This window comes from Schistocerca piceifrons, chromosome 2 (assembly GCF_021461385.2).
Source record: "Schistocerca piceifrons isolate TAMUIC-IGC-003096 chromosome 2, iqSchPice1.1, whole genome shotgun sequence".
NCBI classification, from domain to species: domain Eukaryota; kingdom Metazoa; phylum Arthropoda; class Insecta; order Orthoptera; family Acrididae; genus Schistocerca; species Schistocerca piceifrons.
The window spans coordinates 471220729-471246106 of NC_060139.1; the positions used below are offsets into that span (position 1 = coordinate 471220729).

General features: G+C 41.9%; 1 protein-coding gene across 1 annotated transcript in view; it reads right to left on the reverse strand.

Moving 5' to 3' along the window:
* LOC124776953 (adenosine deaminase-like) overlaps nt 1-25378 on the reverse strand; it is a 163707-nt gene that overhangs the window by 48169 nt on the left and 90160 nt on the right. The window contains exon 2 of the mRNA XM_047252185.1: nt 22365-22426. Coding sequence (XP_047108141.1) covers nt 22365-22426 — 62 coding nt within the window. The remainder of the gene's footprint in view (nt 1-22364; nt 22427-25378) is intronic.

Genomic DNA, 25378 nt, shown 5'->3' on the forward strand with positions numbered 1-25378 from the left:
TCTGGTACGGATCCCACACTGATGAGCAATACTCAAGTATAGGTTGAACGAGTGTTTTGTAAGCCACCTCCTTTGTTGATGGACTACATTTTCTAAGGACTCTCCCAATGAATCTCAACCTGGTACCCGCCTTACCAACAATTAATTTTATATGATCATTCCACTTCAAATCGTTCCGCACGCATACTCCCAGATATTTTACAGAAGTAACTGCTACCAGTGTTTGTTCCGCTATCATATAATCATACAATAAAGGATCCTTCTTTCTATGTATTCGCAATAGATTACATTTGTCTATGTTAAGGGTCAGTTGCCACTCCCTGCACCAAGTGCCTATCCACTGCAGATCTTCCTGCATTTCGCTACAATTTTCTAATGCTGCAACTTCTCTGTATACTACAGCATCATCCGCGAAAAGCCGCATGGAACTTCTGACACTATCTACTAGATCATTCATATATATTGTGAAAAGCAATTGTCCCATAACACTCCCCTGTGGCACGCCAGAGGTTACTTTAACGTCTGTAGACGTCTCTCCATTGATAACAACATGCTGTGTTCTGTTTGCTAAAAACTCTTCAACCCAGCCACACAGCTGGTCTGATATTCCGTAGGCTCTTACTTTGTTTATCAGGCAACAGTGTGGAACTGTATCGAACGCCTTCCGGAAGTCAAGGAAAATAGCATCTACCTGGGAGCCTGTATCTAATATTTTCTGGGTCTCATGAACAAATAAAGCGAGTTGGTTCTCACACGATCGCTGTTTCCGGAATCCATGCTGATTCCTACAGAGTAGATTCTGGTTTTCCAAAAATGACATGATACGCGAGCAAAAAACATGTTCTAAAATTCTACAACAGATCGACGTCAGAGATATAGGTCTATAATTTTGCGCATCAGCTCGACGACCCTTCTTGAAGACTGGGACTACCTGTGGTCTTTTCCAATCATTTGGAACCTTCCATTACTCTAGAGACTTGCGGTACATGGCTGTTAGAAGGGGGGCAAGTTCTTTCGCGTACTCTATGTAGAATTGAATTGGTATTCCGTCAGGTCCAGTGGACTTTCCTCTGTTGAGTGATTCCAGTTGCTTTTCTATTCCTTGGACACTAATTTTGATGTGTGGCAGGGGGCGAAAGACATTCCGGAGGGCTGAATGGAAGGCCTCTCCAGTTTGTCTGACGAACCGGTTTCAGGTTCTATCTCAGGCTGATACTGATCTTCGGTTGGACACGGCTGCTTGTGCTGTTCCAGAGGTTGCCCCTTAGTCTGCAAGATCCGGGCGGTCGCAGAGGGTGGGCTTCCTGGTAGTTGGGAGCTCCAACGTCAGGCACGTAATGGGGCCCCTTAGGGATATGGCAGCAAGAGAGGGGAAGAAAACCAATTTGCACTCCATGTGCATACAGGGGGGAGTCATTCCAGATGTGGAAAGGGTCCTTCCGGATGCCATGAAGGGTACAGGGTGCACCCATCTGCAGGTGGTCACTCATGTCGGCACCAGTGATGTGTGTCGCTATGGATCGGAGGAAATCCTCTCTGGCTTCTGGCGGCTATCTGATTTGGTGAATACTGCCAGTCTCGCTAGCAGGATGAAAGCAGAGCTCACCATCTGCAGCATCGTCGACAGGACTGACTGCGGACCTTTGCTACAGAGTCAAATGGAGGGTCTGAATCAGAGGCTGAGATGGTTCTGCGACCGCGTGGGCTGCAGATTCCTCGACTTGCGCCATAGGGTGGTGGGGCTTCGGGTTCCGCTGAATAGGTCAGGAGTCCACTACACGCAGCAAGTGGCTACATGGGTAGCAGGGGTTGTGTGGCGTGGACTGGGCGGTTTTTTAGGTTAGATGGCCTCGGGCAAGTACAGAAAGGGCAGCAGCCTCAAAGGGTGCGGGGCCAAGTCAGGACATGTGGGGGCCAAGCAGCAATCGGTATTGTAATTGTTAACTGTCGAAGCTGCATTGGTAAAGTACCAGAACTTCAAGCACTGATAGAAAGCACCGAAGCTGAAATCGTTATCGGTACAGAAAGATGGCTGAAGCCACAGATAAATTCTGCCGAAATTTTTACAAAGGCACAGACGGTGTTTAGAAAGGATAGATTGCACGCAACTGGTGGTGGCGTGTTTGTCGCTGTTAGTAGTAGTTTATCCTGTAGTGAAGTAGAAGTGGATAGTTCCTGTGAATTATTATGGGTGGAGGTTACACTCAACAACCGAGCTAGGTTAATAGTTGGCTCCTTTTACCGACCTCCCGACTCAGCAGCATTAGTGGCAGAACAACTGAGAGAAAATTTGGAATACATTTCACATAAATTTTCTCAGCATGTTATAGTCTTAGGTTGAGATTTCAATTTACCAGATATAGACTGGGACACTCAAATGTTTAGGACGGGTGGTAGGGACAGAGCATCGAGTGACATTATACTGAGTGCACTATCCGAAAATTACCTCGAGCAATTAAACAGAGAACCGACTCGTGGAGATAACATCTTGGACCTACTAATAACAAACAGACCTGAACTTTTCGACTCTGTAAGTGCAGAACAGGGAATCAGTGATCACAAGGCTGTTGCAGCATCCCTGAATATGGAAGTTAATAGGAATATAAAAAAGGGAGGAAGGTTTATCTGTTTAGCAAGAGTAATAGACGGCAGATTTCAGACTACCTAACAGATCAAAACGAAAATTTCTGTTCCGACACTAACAATGTTGAGTGTTTATGGAAAAAGTTCAAGGCAATCGTAAAATGCGTTTTAGACAGGTACGTGCTGAGTAAAACTGTGAGGGATGGGAAAAACCCACTGTGGTTCAACAACAAAGTTAGGAAACTACTGTGAAAGCAAAGACAGCTTCACTCCAAGTGTAAATGCAGACAAAACCTCTCAGACAAACAGAAGCTAAATGATCTCAAAGTTAGCATAAGGAGGGCTTTGCGTGAAGCATTCAGTGAATTCGAAAGTAAAATTCTATGTACCGACTTGACAGAAAATCCTAGGAAGTTCTGGTCTTACGTTAAATCAGTAAGTGGCTCGAAACAGCATATCCAGACACTCCGGGATGATGATGGCATTGAAACAGAGGATGACATGCGTAAAGCTGAAATACTAAACACCTTTTTCCAAAGCTGTTTCACAGAGGAAGACCGCACTGCAGTTCCTTCTCTGAATCCTCGCACAAACGAAAAAATGGCTGACATCGAAATAAGTGTCCAAGGAATAGAAAAGCAACTGGAATCACTCAACATAAATGGATCCTTCTATAACCCACAAGACTCATCTCCTGATGTAACCGAAAACTATAGAGAAAACCTCAGTTCCCTTGTACTTAAGTTTCCCAATCATATTGTAATCATCAGTGATGACTTTAATCATTCAACAATCAACTGGGAAAATTACAGTTTTGTTAGTGCTGCATGTGATAAGACATACTGTGAAACATTATTAAATGCCTTTTCTGAAAACCACCTAGAAGAGATTGTTCAAAACCCCACTCATGATGGAAATGTATTGGATCTAATGGCAACAAATAGACCTGACCACTTTGAGGATGCCCAGATCAAAACTTATATCAGTGAATGTGAAGCAGTTGCAGCAATAATGATTACCAAAGTACAAAGGACAACTAAAAAAAGCAGAAAGATATATATGTTCAGTAAACTAGATAAAAAAGGTCAGAAATGTCACATCTCAATGAGGAACTTGAAACTTTCCGCACACATCAGGAGCATGTAGAGAAACTCTGGCTCAACTTTAAGAGAATAGTTGACTATGCACTGGAGAGGTATGTAAGAAGTGGCACAATTCACAACGGGAGGGACCTCTGGGTATACAGTCACTGTAAAGAAACTTCGAAAGGAAAAGAAATTACTGGATGATAGATATAAAACTAAGCATAGGGCTGTAGAGAGAGAGAGATGCTGAATGAAATGTGTTCATCCATCAAGAGAGTAATGCACGAAGCCTTCAATGATTACTGCAGCAGATTGTTGTCAAATTGTCTTTCACAAAACCCAAAGAAATTCTGGGTGTAGATGGGGGTGCCAGTTGCATGGGAAAATTATTGGTTTCTAGTACCTTCTAGAACAATTTCAGCATTGTAATACTGTTCTGGTATCAGAAAGCATGAGGGATTGTGAATGGTGGAATGCTGGGGAGGGGAGGGGGGGGGGGGGGGGAGCCCTCCCCTCCACAACTTTGATGGCAACCCTTCAGGTTAAGAAAAATATCTTTCAAATGTACTGTAAAGCACATAATTGAGTGTGCCAGTGTGCCTTCCCTCTCGAGATGACTCAGAGCCTTCTATACTGATAGCTTGAGTATGCATGCCCACTGCCTTCTCCATAATCTCATTTACATTTACTTTGGTTAATAACAAAAATTTATTAATTCATGTAGCCTTATGAGTGATGTGAATTATTTTGGTTTAAATTTGGGTAAAGCCCCTATGTTATTATTATTATTATTACTATTATTCATCTACATCTACATCTATGTGATTACTCTGTTATTCACAATAAAGTGCCTGACAGAGGGTTCAATGAAACACCTTCAAGCTGTCTCTCTACCGTTCCACTCTCGAACGGCACACGGGAAAAACGAGCTCTTAAATTTTTACGTGCAAGCCCTGATTTCTCTTATTTTATTGTGATGATCATTTCTCCCTATGTAGGTGGGTGGCAACAGAATGTTTTTGCAATCAGAAGAGAAAACTGGTGATTGAAATTTCATGAGAAGATCCCATCGCAACGAAAAATGCCTTTGTTTTAATGATTGCCACTCCAATTCACTATCATGTCTGTGCCACTATCTCCCCTATTTCACGATAATACAAAACGAGCTGCCCTTCTTTGTACTTTTTCGATGTCATCCGTCAGTCCCACCTGATATGGATGCCACACCGCACAGCAATACTCCAGAATAGGGCGGACAAGCATGGTGTAAGCAGTCTCTTTAGTAGACCTGTTCTACCTTCTAAGTGTTCTGCCAATGAATCACAGTCTTTGGTTTGCTCTACCCACAATATTATCTATGTGATCATTCCAATTTAGGTTATTTATAATTGTAATCCGTAAGTATTTATCTGAATTTACAGCCTTCAGATTTGTGTGACTTCCTGCAAAATCGAAATTTAGCTGACTTCTTTTAGTACTCATGTGAATAACTTCACACTTTTCTTTATTCAGGGTCAATTGATACTTTTCCCGTCATACATATATCTTATCTAAATCATTTTGCAAGTCGTTTTGATCATCTGATGACTTTACAAGAAGGTAAATGACAGCATCATCTGCAGACAATCTAAGACGGCTACTCAGACTGTCTCCTATGTCGTTAATACAGATCAGAAACAATAGAGGGCCTATAACACTTAATGAGGAATGCCAGATATTACTTCTATTTTATTATTCTGTATTATTACTAAAATGGCTATTGAAGCCTTTAAATAAAATTGCAAAATAGGATGGGTATGTTTATAAAGTACTACATAACGTAATTGCTATGTTACAATCCGGCCTTATAGCCTCCCTACAATGGGCCATTCCAAGTGTTAAAAAGTGGCAGCCACACATTCGATATTGATGTCAGTGGCAACCATATGACAGTCTTCATTAACAGAGTAAAACCAGCATGGAACCTCATCACCATGGTGGATACAAACAATCGCAAGACGACAACAATCCAGATGTCTCACATTCAACCGGATCTCGACCCACTAATCAGAAATGGTCACAGCCAACATCCATGACTTTCAACTTGAAGAAGTTGTGGTCAAACTGATCAACACTGACTTCTGGGTGAAGCAATGCATGCAGCCTTTGATGCAACAACCAAGGCAATCACTACTAGTTCTGTAAGTATCTCTGCCTCCCAGAAACAGTGGATGTCATGGCAGTTTCTTCATGAACCTCCTCAGCAGGTGAACTCAAGATCACTCTACCGGTTACCATTCTGAACAGCCTGCTCTGTGGTAACATTGAGGCAAAGAATATCACTGACTTACACAGCTGAGCAGAGGTGTGAAGTGTCTGTGCTTCAGACAGGCAGTTTGTACTGAGCAATGCAAGACAGAGGTGATTCTGTAGTGCGCAGTCACAAATAACACTTGTAGCCAGTTAAATTTGTGTTCGTGTATTTTTGGTACGTTCTATCCTACTACACAGAGGAAATAATCTACAACTGTTTAAGTATCTAGGAATTCTTACACTTCCTTCCCAACATATTCATTTCTTAATGGATTTTGTTCCCAATAGTAAAAGTCAGTATCAAGTGAACAGTGATTTACAGTTGCAGTAGAAGAGACAAAAATAATTTTCGTGTAGACTGCCTCCTTATCCAGGATTCAGAATGCAGTTACGTACTCTGTTGGTACGATAATTCTCATCTAATGTAATGGAAGAAATTGGAAATCCACATCAATTCAAAATAAAATTAAAAACCTACCTCATCAACCACTCTTCCTACAAATTATCTGAATGTCTAGATTCAGGGACTGAAGAGTTTTGTTACCTACATGGCAAGTAGTAATGTACTATAAACAAGATTTAGTATCTCTAAATATAGAAATATTTCCTTATCAAGTAAGTGAATATTAAGCTACAGACAGCAGATAAACAGCAACTACACAATAAAACTGAGGAGGCAGTAGGTTTTTTTTTTTTTTTTAAAAAAAGCCAAATACTGATAATTTATTGTTAATACAGTATGGAGATTAAGTTTCTATGATGACCTTGATTTGTATTAATGTATACTATGACCCTGAAATGTGCCTACTTCTTTGAGAAAATTGCACAAAGGAAAAAAAAAAATCCTCCTGTTAAGTGACATAATAAGATGTGAATAAGTCAAAAGGTTTGTGTACACATATTTTGTCATGTCAAGAATGCACATTCCAACAGTGATGGGATTATTTTTCATTCTTATAGTTTCTCTGAGTAGCTTCAGTAAGAAAATTTAATTATTCCAATGTAAAAAAAAAAAAAAAAAACATTACTCTTCTCTAATCAATGGATGTTCAGGTCAATGCATTGTGGATGGCTCCTGTCACTGTTCATTGACTAACTGTAAGATTCTTGCACCACAAAAGTTTAAAAAATTAATAAGCTCAGACATTGTCTCTTATGAAGATAGGCTATTTCTCTAATGAGAGGATGATTAACAAAAGAGTCAACATGAATCTCAGATCGTTTTGTCATTGAACAATGTGGTTGCAATCCTACTGAAGTTGGCCTCCTGTGAAAATATGAGTTTACAGTTCTGGAAAGACATGGAAAGTGGATATTTCAAATGTTTCTACCAAATAAAAAAGTGTTACATAATTTGAGTCAGAAATTATTCAGTAAACCATTTACATTGCAGAACTTACACTGTGCTTCCATCCAACATAAAGATGTAAGAGAGTGGGAGAGTCTCCACAAGACAAATGAAGTATTCTACCATTTCCTTGTTTTAAAAAGATAAATGAAAAGAGATGCAAGCAGCAACTTAGAATGAAATAAGAAATTCCTGGTGTTTAACTTTTTTTAAGCACTTTATTTATGAACAGTAAAAAAACAGTAATATTTCTTGAATTTGAAAAGGTAATGTTAGAACTTGTTGCACATCCCTATGGGTTCTCCTCCTAATGGAATCTACAGAACATGATGAATGAATGGAAGAATATAATGCCACATAAAGGCCATCATGTATATGAAATCAGAAAAGAGCAATAGCAGCCACAAATAATTAACACAGTGGTAAACAAACATGTTAATCAGTGTAAAAGCAGGTATAGATACTTCCAAAAAGCCTCATTAAAAGATAATAGGTTTCTCTCCAAGTATTGATAAATTATAGGAATGGTCTAGCTTTAACAGTAAGCTAATAAGAAAAGAATGAGACACATTCTCAATAAAGGAACATTGCTAAAATTATAGATTTTACTGGAATCTCAACCAAACTAAATGATTCTGGACAAAAACTGTAATAGTCCTGTATGCAACACATCGTCAGGCAATTTGCCTGGGCTCTGATTACTGACTGTTCAAAGTTTGTTAAAAGCTGAATAAAACTGAGAATAGAATTGATGTAATAAGTGTAAAAGTAGATGACAAATAGTAGCAAGTGTCAGCCAAATATAAAACATAAGGAGGGTTGGTTAAAGCAGTTTTATGGCAAAGCACACTATTTCTGTGTAAGAGAAATTATATTCAAGCTTTGGTGAAGTTGTACTGCCTCACATTCCCTATTACTTCCTCAAACCTCACCTGACAAACACTGGGATGACCCTTTCAACAACAAGGTCACATTCAGTTATCCTCCCAGACTTCTTAAACATTAAAATTAACCCAGCTTTCTCACTCTACATTGTCAATGTTAAAGCAATCTTCTTCCCCCGCCCCACTTGACAAGAAAGGTAGATAAATAGAGAGGCAGAAGAATGGGAGTAGAGTTAGACACAATGAAGCAAAACATATAGTTATTCCAATCCCGGGAGCGGAAAGACTTACCTTAGGGGGAAAAAAGGACAGGTATACACTCGCACACACGCACATATCCATCCACACATACAGACACAAGCAGACATATTTAAAGACAGAGAGTTTGGGCAGAGATGTCAGTCGAGGCAGAAGTGTAGAGGCAAAGAAGTTGTTGAAAGACAGGTGAGGTATGAGTGGCGGCAACTTGAAATTAGCGGAGATTGAGGCCTGGCGGATGACGAGAAGAGAGGATATACTGAAGGGCAAGTTCCCATCTCCGGAGTCCGGATAGGTTGGTGTTGGTGGGAAGTATCCAGATAACCCGGACGGTGTAACACTGAGCCAAGATGTGCTGGCTGTGCACCAAGGCATGTTTAGCCACAGGGTGATCCTCATTACCAACAAACACTGTCTGCCTGTGTCCATTCATGCGAATGGACAGTTTGTTGCTGGTCATTCCCACATAGAATGCATCACAGTGTAGGCAGGTCAGTTGGTAAATCACGTGGGTGCTTTCACACGTGGCTCTGCCTCTGATCGTGTACACCTTCCGGGTTACAGGACTGGAGTAGGTGGTGGTGGGAGGGTGCATGGGACAGGTTTTGCATCAGGGGTGGTTACAAGGATAGGAGCCAGAGGGTAGGGAAGGTGGTTTGGGGATTTCATAGGGATGAACTAACAGGTTACGAAGGTTAGGTGGACGGCGGAAAGACACTCTTGGCGGAGTGGGGAGGATTTCATGAAGGATGGATCTCATTTCAGGGCAGGATTTGAGGAAATCGTATCCCTGCTGGAGAGCCACATTCAGAGTCTGGTCCAGTCCCGGAAAGTATCCTGTCACAAGTGGGGCACTTTTGTGGTTCTTCTGTGGGGGATTCTGGGTTTGAGGGGACGAGGAAGTGGCTCTGGTTATTTGCTTCTGTACCAGGTCGGGAGGGTAGTTGCGGGATGCGAAAGCTGTTTTCAGGTTGTTGGTGTAATGATTCAGGGATTCCGGACTGGAGCAGATTCGTTTGCCACGAAGACCTAGGCTGTAGGGAAGGGACCGTTTGATGTGGAATGGGTGGCAGCTGTCATAATGGAGGTACTGTTGCTTGTTGGTGGGTTTGATGTGGACGGACGTGTGAAGTTGGCCATTGGACAGGTGGAGGTCAACGTCAAGGAAAGTGGCATGGGATTTGGAGTAGGACCAGGTGAAACTGATGGAACCAAAGGAGTTGAGGTTGGAGAGGAAATTCTGGAGTTCTTCTTCACTGTGAGTCCAGATCATGAAGATGTCATCAATAAATCTGTACCAAACTTTGGGTTGGCAGACTTGGGTAACCAAGAAGGCTTCCTCTAAGCGACCCATGAATAGGTTGGCGTACGAGGGGGCCATCCTGGTGCCCATGGCTGTTCCCTTTAATTGTTGGTATGTCTGGCCCTCAAAAGTGAAGAAGTTGTGGGTCAGGATGAAGCTGGCTAAGGTGATGAGGAAAGAGGTTTTAGGTAGGGTGGCAGGTGATCGGCGTGAAAGGAAATGCTCCATCGCAGCGAGGCCCTGGACGTGCGGAATATTTGTGTATAAGGACGTGGCATCAATGGTTACAAGGATGGTTTCCGGGGGTAACAGATTGGGTAAGGATTCCAGGCGTTCAAGGAAGTGGTTGGTGTCCTTGATGAAGGATGGGAGACTGCATGTAATGGGTTGAAGGTGTTGATCTACGTAGGCAGAGATACGTTCAGTGGGGGCTTGGTAACCAGCTACAATGGGGCGGCCGGGATGATTGGGTTTGTGGATTTTAGGAAGAAGGTAGAAGGTAGGGGTGCGGGGTGTCGGTGGGGTCAGGAGGTTGATGGAGTCAGGTGAAAGGTTTTGCAGGGGGCCTAAGGTTCTGAGGATTCCTTGAAGCTCCGCCTGGACATCGGGAATGGGGTTACCTTGGCAAACTTTGTATGTGGTGTTGTCTGAAAGCTGACGCAGTCCCTCAGCCACATACTCTCGACGATCAAGTACCACGGTCGTGGAACCCTTGTCCGCCGGAAGAATGACGATGGATCGGTCAGCCTTCAGATCACGGATAGCCTGGGCTTCAGCAGTGGTGATGTTGGGTGTAGGATTAAGGTTTTTTAAGAAGGATTGAGATGCAAGGCTGGAAGTCAGAAATTCCTGGAAGGTTTGGAGAGGGTGAATTTGAGGAAGAGGAGGTGGGTCCCGCTGTGACGGAGGACGGAACTGTTCCAGGCAGGGTTCAATTTGGATGGTGTCTTGAGGAGTCGGATCATTAGGAGTAGGATTAGGATCATTTTTCTTCGTGGCAAAGTGATACTTCCAGCAGAGAGTACGAGTGTAGGACAGTAAATCTTTGACGAGGGCTGTTTGGTTGAATCTGGGAGTGGGGCTGAAGGTGAGGCCTTTGGATAGGACAGAGGTTTCGGATTGGGAGAGAGGTTTGGAGGAAAGGTTAACTACTGAATTAGGGTGTTGTGGTTCCAGATTGTGTTGATCGGAATTTTGAGGTTTTGGAGGGAGTGGAGCTGGAAGTGGGAGATTGAGTAGATGGGAGAGACTGGGTTTGTGTGCAATGAGAGGAGGTTGAGGTTTGCTGGAAAGGTTGTGAAGGGTGAGTGAGTTGCCTTTCCGGAGGTGGGAAACCAGGAGATTGGATAGTTTTTTGAGGTGAAGGGTGGCATGCTGTTCTAATTTACGGTTGGCCTGTAGGAGGATGCTCTGAACAGCCGGTGTGGATGTGGGAGAGGAAAGATTAAGGACTTTTATTAAGGATAGGAGTTGACGGGTGTGTTCATTGGCTGAGTTGATGTGCAGGTGAAGGATTAGGTGGGTGAGGGCAATGGATTGTTCAGTTTGGAACTGGTATAGGGACTGATGGAAGGAAGGGTTGCAGCCAGAGATGGGAACTTTGAGTGTGAGGCTGGTTACCAAGCCCCCACTGAACGTATCTCTGCCTACGTAGATCAACACCTTCAACCCATTACATGCAGTCTCCCATCCTTCATCAAGGACACCAACCACTTCCTTGAACGCCTGGAATCCTTACCCAATCTGTTACCCCCGGAAACCATCCTTGTAACCATTGATGCCACGTCCTTATACACAAATATTCCGCACGTCCAGGGCCTCGCTGCGATGGAGCATTTCCTTTCACGCCGATCACCTGCCACCCTACCTAAAACCTCTTTCCTCATCACCTTAGCCAGCTTCATCCTGACCCACAACTTCTTCACTTTTGAGGGCCAGACATACCAACAATTAAAGGGAACAGCCATGGGCACCAGGATGGCCCCCTCGTACGCCAACCTATTCATGGGTCGCTTAGAGGAAGCCTTCTTGGTTACCCAAGTCTGCCAACCCAAAGTTTGGTACAGATTTATTGATGACATCTTCATGATCTGGACTCACAGTGAAGAAGAACTCCAGAATTTCCTCTCCAACCTCAACTCCTTTGGTTCCATCAGTTTCACCTGGTCCTACTCCAAATCCCATGCCACTTTCCTTGACGTTGACCTCCACCTGTCCAATGGCCAACTTCACACGTCCGTCCACATCAAACCCACCAACAAGCAACAGTACCTCCATTATGACAGCTGCCACCCATTCCACATCAAACGGTCCCTTCCCTACAGCCTAGGTCTTCGTGGCAAACGAATCTGCTCCAGTCCGGAATCCCTGAATCATTACACCAACAACCTGAAAACAGCTTTCGCATCCCGCAACTACCCTCCCGACCTGGTACAGAAGCAAATAACCAGAGCCACTTCCTCGTCCCCTCAAACCCAGAATCCCCCACAGAAGAACCACAAAAGTGCCCCACTTGTGACAGGATACTTTCCGGGACTGGACCAGACTCTGAATGTGGCTCTCCAGCAGGGATACGATTTCCTCAAATCCTGCCCTGAAATGAGATCCATCCTTCATGAAATCCTCCCCACTCCGCCAAGAGTGTCTTTCCGCCGTCCACCTAACCTTCGTAACCTGTTAGTTCATCCCTATGAAATCCCCAAACCACCTTCCCTACCCTCTGGCTCCTATCCTTGTAACCACCCCTGATGCAAAACCTGTCCCATGCACCCTCCCACCACCACCTACTCCAGTCCTGTAACCCGGAAGGTGTACACGATCAGAGGCAGAGCCACGTGTGAAAGCACCCACGTGATTTACCAACTGACCTGCCTACACTGTGATGCATTCTATGTGGGAATGACCAGCAACAAACTGTCCATTCGCATGAATGGACACAGGCAGACAGTGTTTGTTGGTAATGAGGATCACCCTGTGGCTAAACATGCCTTGGTGCACAGCCAGCACATCTTGGCTCAGTGTTACACCGTCCGGGTTATCTGGATACTTCCCACCAACACCAACCTATCCGAACTCCGGAGATGGGAACTTGCCCTTCAGTATATCCTCTCTTCTCGTCATCCGCCAGGCCTCAATCTCCGCTAATTTCAAGTTGCCGCCACTCATACCTCACCTGTCTTTCAACAACTTCTTTGCCTCTACACTTCTGCCTCGACTGACATCTCTGCCCAAACTCTCTGTCTTTAAATATGTCTGCTTGTGTCTGTATGTGTGGATGGATATGTGCGTGTGTGCGAGTGTATACCTGTCCTTTTTTCCCCCTAAGGTAAGTCTTTCCGCTCCCGGGATTGGAATGACTCCTTACCCTCTCCCTTAAAACCCACTTCCTTTCGTCTTCCCCTCTCCTTCCCTCTTTCCTGATGAGGCAACAGTTTGTTGCGAAAGCTTGAATTTTGTGTGTATGTTTGTGTTTGTTTGTGTGTCTATCGACCTGCCAGCGCTTTTATTCGGTAAGTCACCTCATCTTTGTTTTTATATATAATTTTTCCCACGTGGAATGTTTCCTTCCATTATATTGAAAACATATAGTTAGTTTAATTTTAATCAGTTTTAGACTACAACAGAAAGAAGGCTGGAGCAAAGCAAATAAGTCCCCACTTCTCTCTTCTAGTGCAGGTAGCATGTATGCAAAACAACCACGTTAATGCACCTACAAAGGAAGCTCCCCCCCCCCCCCCCCCACTACCACCACACACACACACACACACACACACACACACACACACACACACACAAGACTAGGAACAGTTTCAACCTCATCACCATTTTCAAATAAAATAATAGATAATTATAGACAAAAATAATGTTGTTAACAGAATACAAAAGTATTCAACAAAAATAATAACTTGAAGAAAGAGCTAAAAACAAAATAGTTTGAGAGATGCGCATACGACAGGAAAGGTGGTAACATACTGTATTTACTGAATTAATTTGTATATGTAAAAAATAAACCATGAGGACAATAATTTGTGGAGAATAATTTCTTTATAGAGATTGAGGCTGAATTATTAGAGTGCCACAGTACACAGATGACCAAATTAGTACCTTGGCCTCTTACGTTATGGTCTGGCATGATAACAGTGATTATTCTAATGCAGATAACAGAGTATCACAAATAATTATCATACAAACACTTTCACAAGATTCTCCATTCTGAATATTAAGGACATTAGCAGAGCTGCTGATGGAATATGCAATGATATACTGACGTATACAAGGGTGTACTGAGAAGTAATGCTTTCAAATTTTTTATTCTCTTCTCAACATTGGTTGAGATATTACATGTCATGCATATTACTCAGTCAACTTTCCCACTTTGTTGATGGAAGTTGCAACCCTCTGCCAATACAGAGCTCTGAATTGTAGCATGTAACATGGTGGTGTGTAACAAACTATGTGAGTGTTAGAGAACCTCAGAAAATTGAAATTACAAATTCAAAGAGTTCACCCACACATGCAGCACCCTCTCCTTCTGAATGACAATGCCAGACCAAACATGAGGGCTGCAACATTTGCAACAATATGATGTCTTGGGTTCACTGTCATCGATCATCCTACATACAGTCTAGACTTGCCCCAATCTAATTTTCATCTGTTTCCAAGACTTAAAGAACTTCTTTGAGGACTTCACTTTGACAGTGATGAAGTAGTCCATGCAGAGATGAGGTAGTGCCTCCATCAACAAAGTCAAATATTCTACAATGATTGTACCAACAAAATACTATTCTGTTGTTGGGTAAAATATGTTTGTTGCCTGGGTGACTATGCTGAGAAACAAATATGTAGACATGCAGAATAAAGTCTATTTCATTTAAACAGCTTTAAGAGCTTCCACATAAAAAATTCAGAGGCATTACTTTTCAGACTTTTCGTGAAAACTTGTGACTGTGGACTGAGCTTATAGGTCCACCACTCACAGAAATTTGAACTTTGTGTGGGCTCTATCACTCAGACTGTGACAATTTTTCATGCAGTTTTTCGAACTGTGAACTTTGCTTGTGCACTAGGACTGTGCATTCTTTCATGCAGTGACACCTGGACTGTGAATTATTCTGTGAATTGTGGACCTTGAGTCTCTGTGCTTTGAACTGTGAACCGTGTGTGTTTCTCCTTCTTTCCAGACACCATAGACAAACCGTCTATGGCAGCTACACTTCAGCAGCTAATGGCTCAACAGGTGGAAAGTCAAAAATTTATTTAGGAGCTTCTGGCCAGGGTATAGCAACAGATGGCTAATCCTTTGCCATTTCCACAACACAAGGAGAATTCAGAAGACTTGGACTCATACGAAAAATGGCTACAGCAGCACTTTATGATATTTATGGTAAAGGACAATGATACAGCTAAATCTTTTTTCATATATTGGATCCAACCACAGACTTATCAATTGTTGAGCAAGCTAGCCTCTCTGACAGAACCTGATAAACTGACATTTGAGGAAATGTGTTCCTCAGTTAGTGCTCACTACCAAATAAATTGTCATGTGATTTCTGCTTGTCCTGGGTTTTACCAACGCTGCAAGCAACCAGGTCAATCCTATCGACCTCAGGCAGCAGAACTAAGTCACAGAGCCAGGTTTTTTTAATGCCAAAAGCAAATAATTGTCTGCAGAGGTCTTGATTAGAGATGCACTTATTGATGCAACATCTGATAGAATTTCACTTATAGTCTTCACAATTTGGAGACCCGTCTTTAGATGATGTGTTGCCTCTAACACAGTCATACTAAGTCACACAAGTGGCAGGCCAACACTTAAGACTCCTGGACAGAAATTGCTGCAGTAAACAGATAGCCCAGCAAACTTTACAATTTGGTGGCCAAAGGGGAAGTGTGGCAGTCCACAAACAGCAGCAGGCCTATCTCCCCGCATGTAAACAGTGGTTTTCAAGATGCCCCAGGTTTAGACAGGCACATCCTTCCTGCCTAGACTGTTGGCAGAAGTAAGCTAGAGACAACAGTCCAAGCAGATCGGCAGTGCACTAGATGTGCAAGACATTGTCAGCTTCCTATTACCTGCAGGGCAGCCATTCCATCTTCACGATCGTGAGATCAAATGGACATAAATGTTATCAATGATAACCCTTCAAATCACAGAAAATCCTCCAATAAAATACACATTTCCCTGCAAGTAGCTGGGAAATCAGTAAACTATGAGGTTAATACAGGTGCCACCACAAGTTTCATCAACTATAAAACATATTTACAATTAGGGGCAACTGCACTAACTCTATCTGCTCAATGACTGGTAAATTCTAGCAAGCAACAAATTTTGTTGAAAGATCAGTTTACCACAGGAGCCACTCACAAAAAATGAGAAGAGAAATGACTTTCTAAATTTTAAACAGTGATTATATGGTGAAACTTTTTGGCCTGAAGGTATTTACATCTTTGGATTGCCCATCAATGACTCAAGCAATCTAGTATTCGAGAATGTACTTACAAACAACTGGAGGAGCTCTGTACAGAAACCCCCAGGATGTTTTCTTCTGATCTGGGAAAGAAAGAATATCGAAGCTCACATTTCACTAAAACCTTTGGCACAACCTTGATTTTTCCACCCCAAGTCGATTCCTTAGGCACTCCATGAACAGGTCACAAATAAATTAGGCAGGCTGCAGGAACTGGATGTGATCGAACATTATCTCATCAAGCCAGTGGGCAACTCTCCTGGTTATCATCAAGAAGCCACGTGGCAGGCTCATGCTTTGTAGGGATTCTGAAGTCAGAGTGAATGCTCAAGCTAAAGTGGACATGTACCTGATTCTGAAGCCTGATGAACTATACACAAAGCTGAAAGGTGGCTACTTCTTACCTTAAGTTGACCTCACTGACATGTAATTACAGTTAGGTAAAAGTGCTCAGAAGATTTTAGGAATCTGCACAACACACAGTTCATCATGGAAGTTCTACCAAGCAGCATTTAGTAAACCTGAAGACCCTCATTTTATTTTGCAGGCAGCAGGATTAAAATGCAGTCTCAGCAAATGTGAATTTTTCCAACCTTTAATGGAGTACTTAGGCCAAGTCTTTTCTCAACAAGGTATTTTACCAAAAAAGAATCATGCTGAAGCAATTGCATCAATGCCTCAGCCAGCAATGCTAAAGCAGCTCCAGGCTTTTCTATTGAAAATTACATACTACATAAAATTAATTCCTGCTGCATCCCAGACAGCTCATCCATTACAAAACTCGTGTAATAAAGGAGTGGCATTAACTTGATCCACAGCATGGGAAAAGGCATTCCTTAAGCTCAAATGGCACCTCCTCTCAGCACCTTGTTTAGAGATGTTCCAATCCAGAAAGCAGCTAGTGGTGGCAACAGATGCATCAGAATATGGGTTGGGGGCTGTCCTTGCTCACAGAGATGATGATGATAGATCAGACTTCAGAAACCCTCATCTCAGTGGTAAAAAAACTCTGAAAATGAGAAATGGGCACAATGATTATCTTTGCTTTAAAAAAATTATTTATTTCTCTATGGTAGCAGGTTCCAGCTGGTGACAGACCAGAAGCCATTGACCTCATTGCTCAACCCAGCAGCTTATTTACCAGATCATATGGTTATCAGCTCCACCGCTGTGCACTGTTCCTCTCTAGATGTAAGTAAGAGAATCATTTCAGAAACACAGTACAGCACATCAAACTGGACACTTTTTGCTGAGCAACGAGTTCAATCAGGAGGAAATCCTTTGCTTCTTCCTGGACAACAAGGCTCAACAAGCCACGAACAGTTTTCCAGTTACAGGAATCTCAATTGCCAATGCCGTGGGAATGGACACATTCTCCAACAAGTTCACACTTTCATTTTGAGGGGAGTGGCAAGAATAACTGGCCTATCAATAATCTAATCCCCTTCACCATTACTATGTGCTGGGACACAGTTTGAGCCGGGTAGATAGTGTGGTCCTTTTAACAATTGACCACAAGTCATCACGAGTGGTAATTCCAACATCACGATGAAGACAAATCATTCAGTTTCTTCATCAAGGACATTGGGGTATATTCAGAACCAAGCTGCTCACCCGGTGGTTCACTTATTGGCCTGTCATCAAATGGAAAACAAAGTGCCTAATCTGTCAATGCAACACACATTCAGAACAGTAAGCAGCCCAGCATCAGGTTTTTTTGCCAATGCCAACAACCAACAAACTTCAGAATCAGTTGCATCTTGATTTTTCCGGACCCTTCCTAAGTACAACATGCCTCATCATAATAGATAGTTTCTCCAATATACATTGTCAACTGCCGTACTATCATGGCAGAATATACAATAATGGTGCTGTCCAGGATTTTCACCAATGAGGGCCTACTGCAGGCAGGTGATAGTCACTGACAATGGTCTGCAATTTTGGGCATAGGTCTTTGAGAACTTTCCACTAAGAATCGAGCAAAGCACGTCTATTCACCTTCCTTTCACCATAAACAGCTACAGTTATGCAATTTCAGTCCACATTTCTCTTCTCACTAATTCTTCCCATGCTCCCGAAGTTTCCTGTCCTTCGGTGGAAGACGAGCTCAACCTCGAGTCCATTCTCCCCCCCTCACCCCCCCATTCCTCCTCCACCCATCCCCTTCTCACCCCAATGTGAACTGTTCTGGGTCACCACAGCAACGGGAAGGCAGAACCCAGCCTCACCTCCTGCTTCTCCACCATGAGGCAGACTGACAATTTGGGTCCAGATACCTTAGTTGGGGACCTCAACAGATGGTGCACCACAGAGATGGCCACAACTCAATAGCCCAAATGTCATCATGGCGTCACCTCTGGCTTCAGCCACCACACCTATGTCCCCACCCTGTGCAGCTATCGCTGTCATGGCCACTTTTGGCCCTACCCTCAAGTGTCTGCAGACCAGGGGCTTCTGCTGCCTGAGGCCTCAGGGAGGGGAGAGGGGAGGGGGGAGAGCAGATGAGATGGAGGTTGCACACCTTGTTCTATGCCCAGCAAGGGGCTGGGCCAATGTTTAGTGTTGTTGCACCTCCCCACCTCCTTTCCAGTAGGGGAAGAGTGTGGTAAATCCCCATTACTGTGTTTCCAGCACAGTACTCTGCAATGGCCACATGAGCAACACAGCATGTTGGCACACCACTGTCATGGCTCCTCACGCTGATCTAAGGCTCACTAGCCAAGGATTTGGGGTCAACACCAGAGGCTCTACCTTTGCCCCCAGTGTGAGTCTATAACACTGGATACATGTGCCAACTCAACACTAGCACGAACACCGCTGGTGACCATTATGCTGGCCTATATCTCTGTGGATGCCAGCTCCCAAGATGTCTTCATCGTACTGTTCACTGTCATCATACCATGCCACATCTGAGATTTGGAAACGCCTTGCTTTTTGGACTTAACTCTTGGTTACTCTACGGATCTGCAATGCTATGCTGGACTAAACTTTGCTACAGATTTGGTATCGCTTCTGCTGTAGCTTCCCTGTTGTTACACTTTGTACCATGTTGTATTTGGTTCAATAAACGAGTTAACTGTACACTGTTCATTTGTATTGTGAGCCACAATGTAACAAGAGTATCATCTAACTAAATACAGTGCACCACAAGGATCAGAAATGGGACCATTTCTGTTCCTTTTGTAAATTAATGATCTAAGGTGAAAGTAAGAAGCATTACAGCAATTAGTAAACAGTGTCACAAAACAACTAGCAGCTAAGCACAGAATAAAAAAATTTTAATAAACAGTAAAAAAATTACTGCAGTATAATTTCATAATGTTCTGAATAAGGATATTCTATTAAAAGGGAAAGTTAGGAAGTATTACAGATATCAGTAAACACCCTCATAATACGACTTAGCAGCTGGGCACAGAATAATCAGCTTTTAATAAATTGTAAAAAAATATCGCACTAAAATTTCACAATGCCCTGAAAAAGGACATGTACATCTTATTTCTCTCTAATAATGATGAACCAGTTGATAAAAGTACAGAAGCAAATGCTTAGGATAAAGGGTGCAAAGGGATACAAAATGGAATAAGCTTACTTAATATCCTAATGCAAAACTGAGCAAGCCTTGCTACTTTCTTTGCTCACTAAGATCCTGTTGCTGTGAGAAAACAGTGAAGAGCCGTGCCTACTTTCATTCTCATCTGAAATAAAGGGTCACATTTTGAGGAAAAACTGTAAAGCAGTTATCAGCACATTCAAACTGCAAAAAAGAGCTATTATAATTATGCTTGGATGCAAAACTAGATATTCATGTAAAGCTCTGTTGAAAATCTCTAGTAATCCTCTTTTTATCATTTATCTACATTATGGAAAATATTAGATTGCAAAATGACTGTGATATTGATGATCACTTTACAGGCAAAACAAAAACTGTCATATCACTTAAATCAATGCACCTCTATGCCAGATCAGTGCTCTCCCCATGAGTGTTAAACTTTCTAACAAACTTCAAACTTGGAAAAAACTTAAAGACATATTTTGTAAGGGATAGGACATGTGATGCACAAATGCCAGAGCTGACAGGGAGGGATGCACAAAGAAAGTGACATAGAAATGTGGATTGGGAGGGGGTAATACGACAGGTGCAGAGCCACCTAAGAAAGCAGCCATGTCAAAAGAATTTGGAGGGGATGATAGGATAGGTGCAGGGCTACCTGTGAAAGCAACCATGTCATATACCAACTTTGCTGCAATCACTGCACAGCTTTTTATGTCAGTATGACAACTAATCGGCTGCCCACCAGAATATATGGCCACCACCAAACAGTTGCCATGAGCAAAGTTGATGAACCAGTGGTACAAAATGCAGCTGGGCACTAAATGCTCTATTTCAACGGCTGCTTCACAAGCAGGGTCAACTGTATCCTTCCCTCCACTATCAAGTTTTCTGAACCATGTAGGTGGCAGCTAACTCTGGAAAAACACATTCTTCACTCCAAAACCCCCCACTTTCCCTACACCCTCCATCCAACAGATCTGTCCTATCCGCCCTCCCAATTCATGTCTCCATGTGACTTCATCATGTCCAGCCCATACTCCTGCCACCCCTCCCTCCCATATTCCTAGCCAGCAATATTTGAACAAAAGGATAAGAACAACAAAGTTTCAAACTAATTTCTTCACCATACTCAGTCACTTGAATTATTCTGTAAAACTGAAATTTAAGAATATCATGCTGTGGTGGCCCTTAGCCACACATCAACCCTAGCATTCCCACAGGTTACTACATCACTACGGCTGTCTGGTAATGCAGAGATGTTGGCCGGCCAGAGTGGCCGTGCGGTTCTAGGCGCTACAGTCTGGAGCCGAGCGACCGCTCCCGTCGCAAGTTCGAATCCTGCCTTGGGCATGGATGTGTGTGATGTCCTTAGGTTAGTTAGGTTTAATTAGTTCTAAGTTCTAGGCGACTGATGACCTCAGAAGTTAAATCGCATAGTGCTCAGAGCCATTTAGAGTGTTTCTTCGTGTGCTGACTTCCATCACAAGCTATCAATTTTACCATACGACCAGATACCTGGGCACTGTAGCCACTGGCTACCGATTCAAAGAAGGCTTCTGCCAGCCTAGCTTTGCTCAGCCTGGCTCTCATGGTTTCAGCATAAGTTCCATCTGATGCTCCTGTCATGACACACACACTAAATTGTGACACTTGCCACTGAGTTTGAAAGTTCTCCCATGCTGCGCTGCCTACATACCCACTACAAATGCCAGTGAGTCACTGAAAGTTAATGCCACAAACATTCTGACCAGCATGTGTTTGCCCATCTCCACTGTTAACACGCATGTAATAACTATGCAAACTTTGTTCTTTATCTCATCGTCAATATTTTCCATGTGAGACAATTACCATGTGCTGCTTTACTTAGCTTTGTAGAAATTACCCAGTAACCTCCTCCAAGGACAGTTAATCTATGAGAGTAAATCATGTTCCTTTGGTGTAACAATTTGATTTTATATGAAAGTGTCATTTTCGAACCACATGTAGAACTGTTCTTTATACAGCACCTAGCATGCCGCATTCTGCTACATTGTATTCAGTTTTAGTAAATTAAGTAGGGAAACAATCCCCCACAATGCAAGTAATTAATTGACTTATGTTGTGTTTTACAGAAATGTTTCACATAAAATTGTACATTTACAGTATGCAAAATATACTAGTGTTTCTTTCTGCAAGTCAATAGCACAAAAAAACCACTCTTCTGAAGGCAAGAACGACAAATGAGAGTGTATTGTCAGATTATGAAGTCAGTTTGTTACCCACCAACACATAAAAGTATATTATAGATGTAATTATGGTTTTCACTTGAAATAAACTGTTCTTATGTCTCTGCTGCTGCTTAAGGTATGGTTTTAAGTCATGCTACATATATTTCCTACCAGAGAAACCACATGGAAAGAAGTTACATGTAGATAGGTCTGAGCATTACATTCCTGCTGTGCAATAAATCTTCTCAAGACTCTTGTCTTCCTCATTACCACAGAATACATTTTGAGAGAAATATTGATTAATAGAATGGGATCTAATACAATCATTACATTTAATATATCTAGCAAAACAACAGAAACTAAATACACTGATAATAAACTTACTTTGCAAGTTCCCATAATGTTTCATGTCTCACACATCCATCCAAGTGCACATGAAGCTCGACCTGTGGAAAGAGTGACAGTACGTTACTGACAAATTGAAATTTATAATGATAATGCTTTTGAAATCTATACCTCTAAATTAAATATATAAAACTTAATTATTAATAGTGAATTGTGTAGAAAATAAAACAAACTGATTTTCAAGATCCCAAAGTACTGTTCATTTAATCAACATCACCATGTAAATTTATCAGCTGTCACTGTGTAAATTTATGAGGCTGAGAAAAAATTACTTTCCTTTTAACCTCATTTCTATTTCTAATAATTATGATTTCATGTTTATGATATATAGCAGCTGGGTTATAATTGCCTGCACTGTTTATAGTATGAGATGACTGTTGTTGAAATAAATAAAATATTTATGCAATGTAAATAAGAATAAATCATAATCACCACGTAAGAGGAGGTGCTGAGAACCAGACAAGTGAAGCAGAATTTTACATGTCCATTTGACATAGCTGCCCCAAGTTAGTCAAGTGCAATATTAGTTTTATCAATATGTATTAAGAGGGGCAGTAAAACATGAACAATAACCAGTACTCCAGCAGCAACAGCACCTCTCAGGTCTGCACTGACAGCTAACACCATGCAGCAGCACTGTTCAGTTGCTGTTGTCATTTGGCACAAGACACAATACTTGACACAATAAGGTCTGTGTATGTGAATTTATGTTCGTTGGATAGCTCTTAAACAGACTCTCTGAAAGCTAAGCAATTTTTCATATTTATTTTTAAGGCCTGTCCATCCCTCAGTATCCTCAATACCTAGTGAGTAATCATGGATCCTGTATTTTCAATCAATGTGAAGCATTTTGGTTAAAGAAATAAAAGTTTGTAAAGATACAAAAACATTCGAAGCCTGAGGCTCTGATAAGAATTGAAATTAAAAGAACAGTGTAAAACAGCTAAAATTATAAATTCATAGTTCCAATGGACTGTTGATCACTGAGTAACCAGCCACTCTAACATCCATTAAAATATCCTGCTTAAAAATTTGGGCAGGAATGTGGACAACTCAAAAAAATCTAACATCATCTCCATTCATCTCATTGCTAAATAAAGTAGAGAACAGGTCATCATCAAGTCAAATTATCATCTCCTTATAAGAAAACAAGAGGTAGTTTTCAGCTGCACTGAAACTGATATGCCACATGCACATCACAGTGCTTGGTTCTTCCAGTTGGGGAAGCAGCACATTGCTGGATTGATAATATTGTGTTAAAACCATTCCTTTCTATATGTATAATTGGAGCTGTTGAGCTTTCAACTTTACTTTATCACAGGAATTACAATTAACATTGATAAACAAAGAAAGAAAATTATCAAATTTTATAGTCATACATTCTCAATACATCAGTGTCAGCCTAGTGACACTACTCCTTCCTCTGAAAGTGACAAAGGTAATTGGTATTTAGGGTTAAAATGCATTTAATATCATGAGAGCACAGTCAGATCACTCTGGTGTTGCTGGTCAAAAGGTATGTGCTAGCTGCATATTTATATAGTCAGGTGCATGTAGTCTTGTATGCCCTTCCTGGTCTTGTGAATATTTTGTACTTTTGCAGTAAAAGCTGGTTCTTACCTATTGATCAAGATTGTGGTAGGCAAATTGTGCATGTCATTATAAAATGTCTTTCCCTGATGCATGACAACTTTAAAGAGGCCATCATATGGCGGCTGAGTGAATTACTAATCACATTAAATGCATACATACGCACTCAATTGCTCACTAATCTTGAAAACTGAGTGGACATTTGGCACCGTCTGGGTACTGCAGGATGAAACAGTTTTGTTTGTGTGCATACCTGATAAACATTATTGAGAATGGCATCAAAACATTCTCCTAGTAAATGTAACATTTGTCCATGACCACCTCTATGGTTGTTGCATTCAGGTTCTTTTTGAAGGAGGTTCAGATGACGAGTCAGACAATCAGTAAAGCCTCCATCCAGCATTCAGAAGTGTGGTACCTGAGAGAAGCCTTTAGCCAAAGATATAAGTGCTCTAATTGTCCATTTGATGAAGGATAGTAAGTTACTGTCCAAATTCTGTGCATTGTTAGGAATTTTTCTAGGTCCTTAAATAAGTTAGACTCAAATTGTCAGCTGTTATCTGTAGCTACACACTGAGGTATGCCAAGTTGCAAAATCCATCCATGGAAGAGTGTTTTGGATGTGATCTGAGCCGTAGCATTTGCCAACATAAGGGCTTCTGCCCAATGTGAAAAACAGTCAGCTCAGCTGCCAATAGTTAAACTGAACTGAACCAGGTGTCACAGTGTTTAGCACACTGGACTCAAATTCGAGAGGATGATGATTCAAACCCCCATCTGGCCATTCACATTTAGGTCTTACATTATTTCCTTAAATCACTCCTGGCAAATGCCAGGATGGTTCCTTTGAAAAGGTGTGGCCGATTTCCTTCATTATCCTTGACACAATCCAAGCTTGTGCCTGTCTCTAATGATCTTGATGGAGATGGGACATTAAACCCAGTCTTCCTTTCTTCTTCCCTGTTAAACTACTATGTCTATATCAATATGCCTGAATTGCTGGTTTGACAGAGCAAAATTGCCAAGGGGGAAGGTGACTTGGCGACTTTACTTTATTCATCTGGCATGTGTTTGAATGCCAGATGAAACTTATGCAGTTCCTGTCTATTCCATGCCTGACAAGTGCTCTCTTGACAGTACACATAGTCACATTAACTTCTAGAGGGGCCAGAGCATAAAGTCAGATGGTGGCTTGACATTAAAACTCAGCTGTAACACACAGTCATGCATTCAGTGTTGAGACATTATAATAAAAACTTGGCTTTTAGTTGGATACACAAATATGTCAAAGTTGCAAGCCAGATGAAGAAACAAGGAGAAATTTTAATTCATGTACTTATGTGTCCTACATGGTTTATTGTTTATGTAACTTACAGAAAAAATGAACTTACTAGTATTGGTAT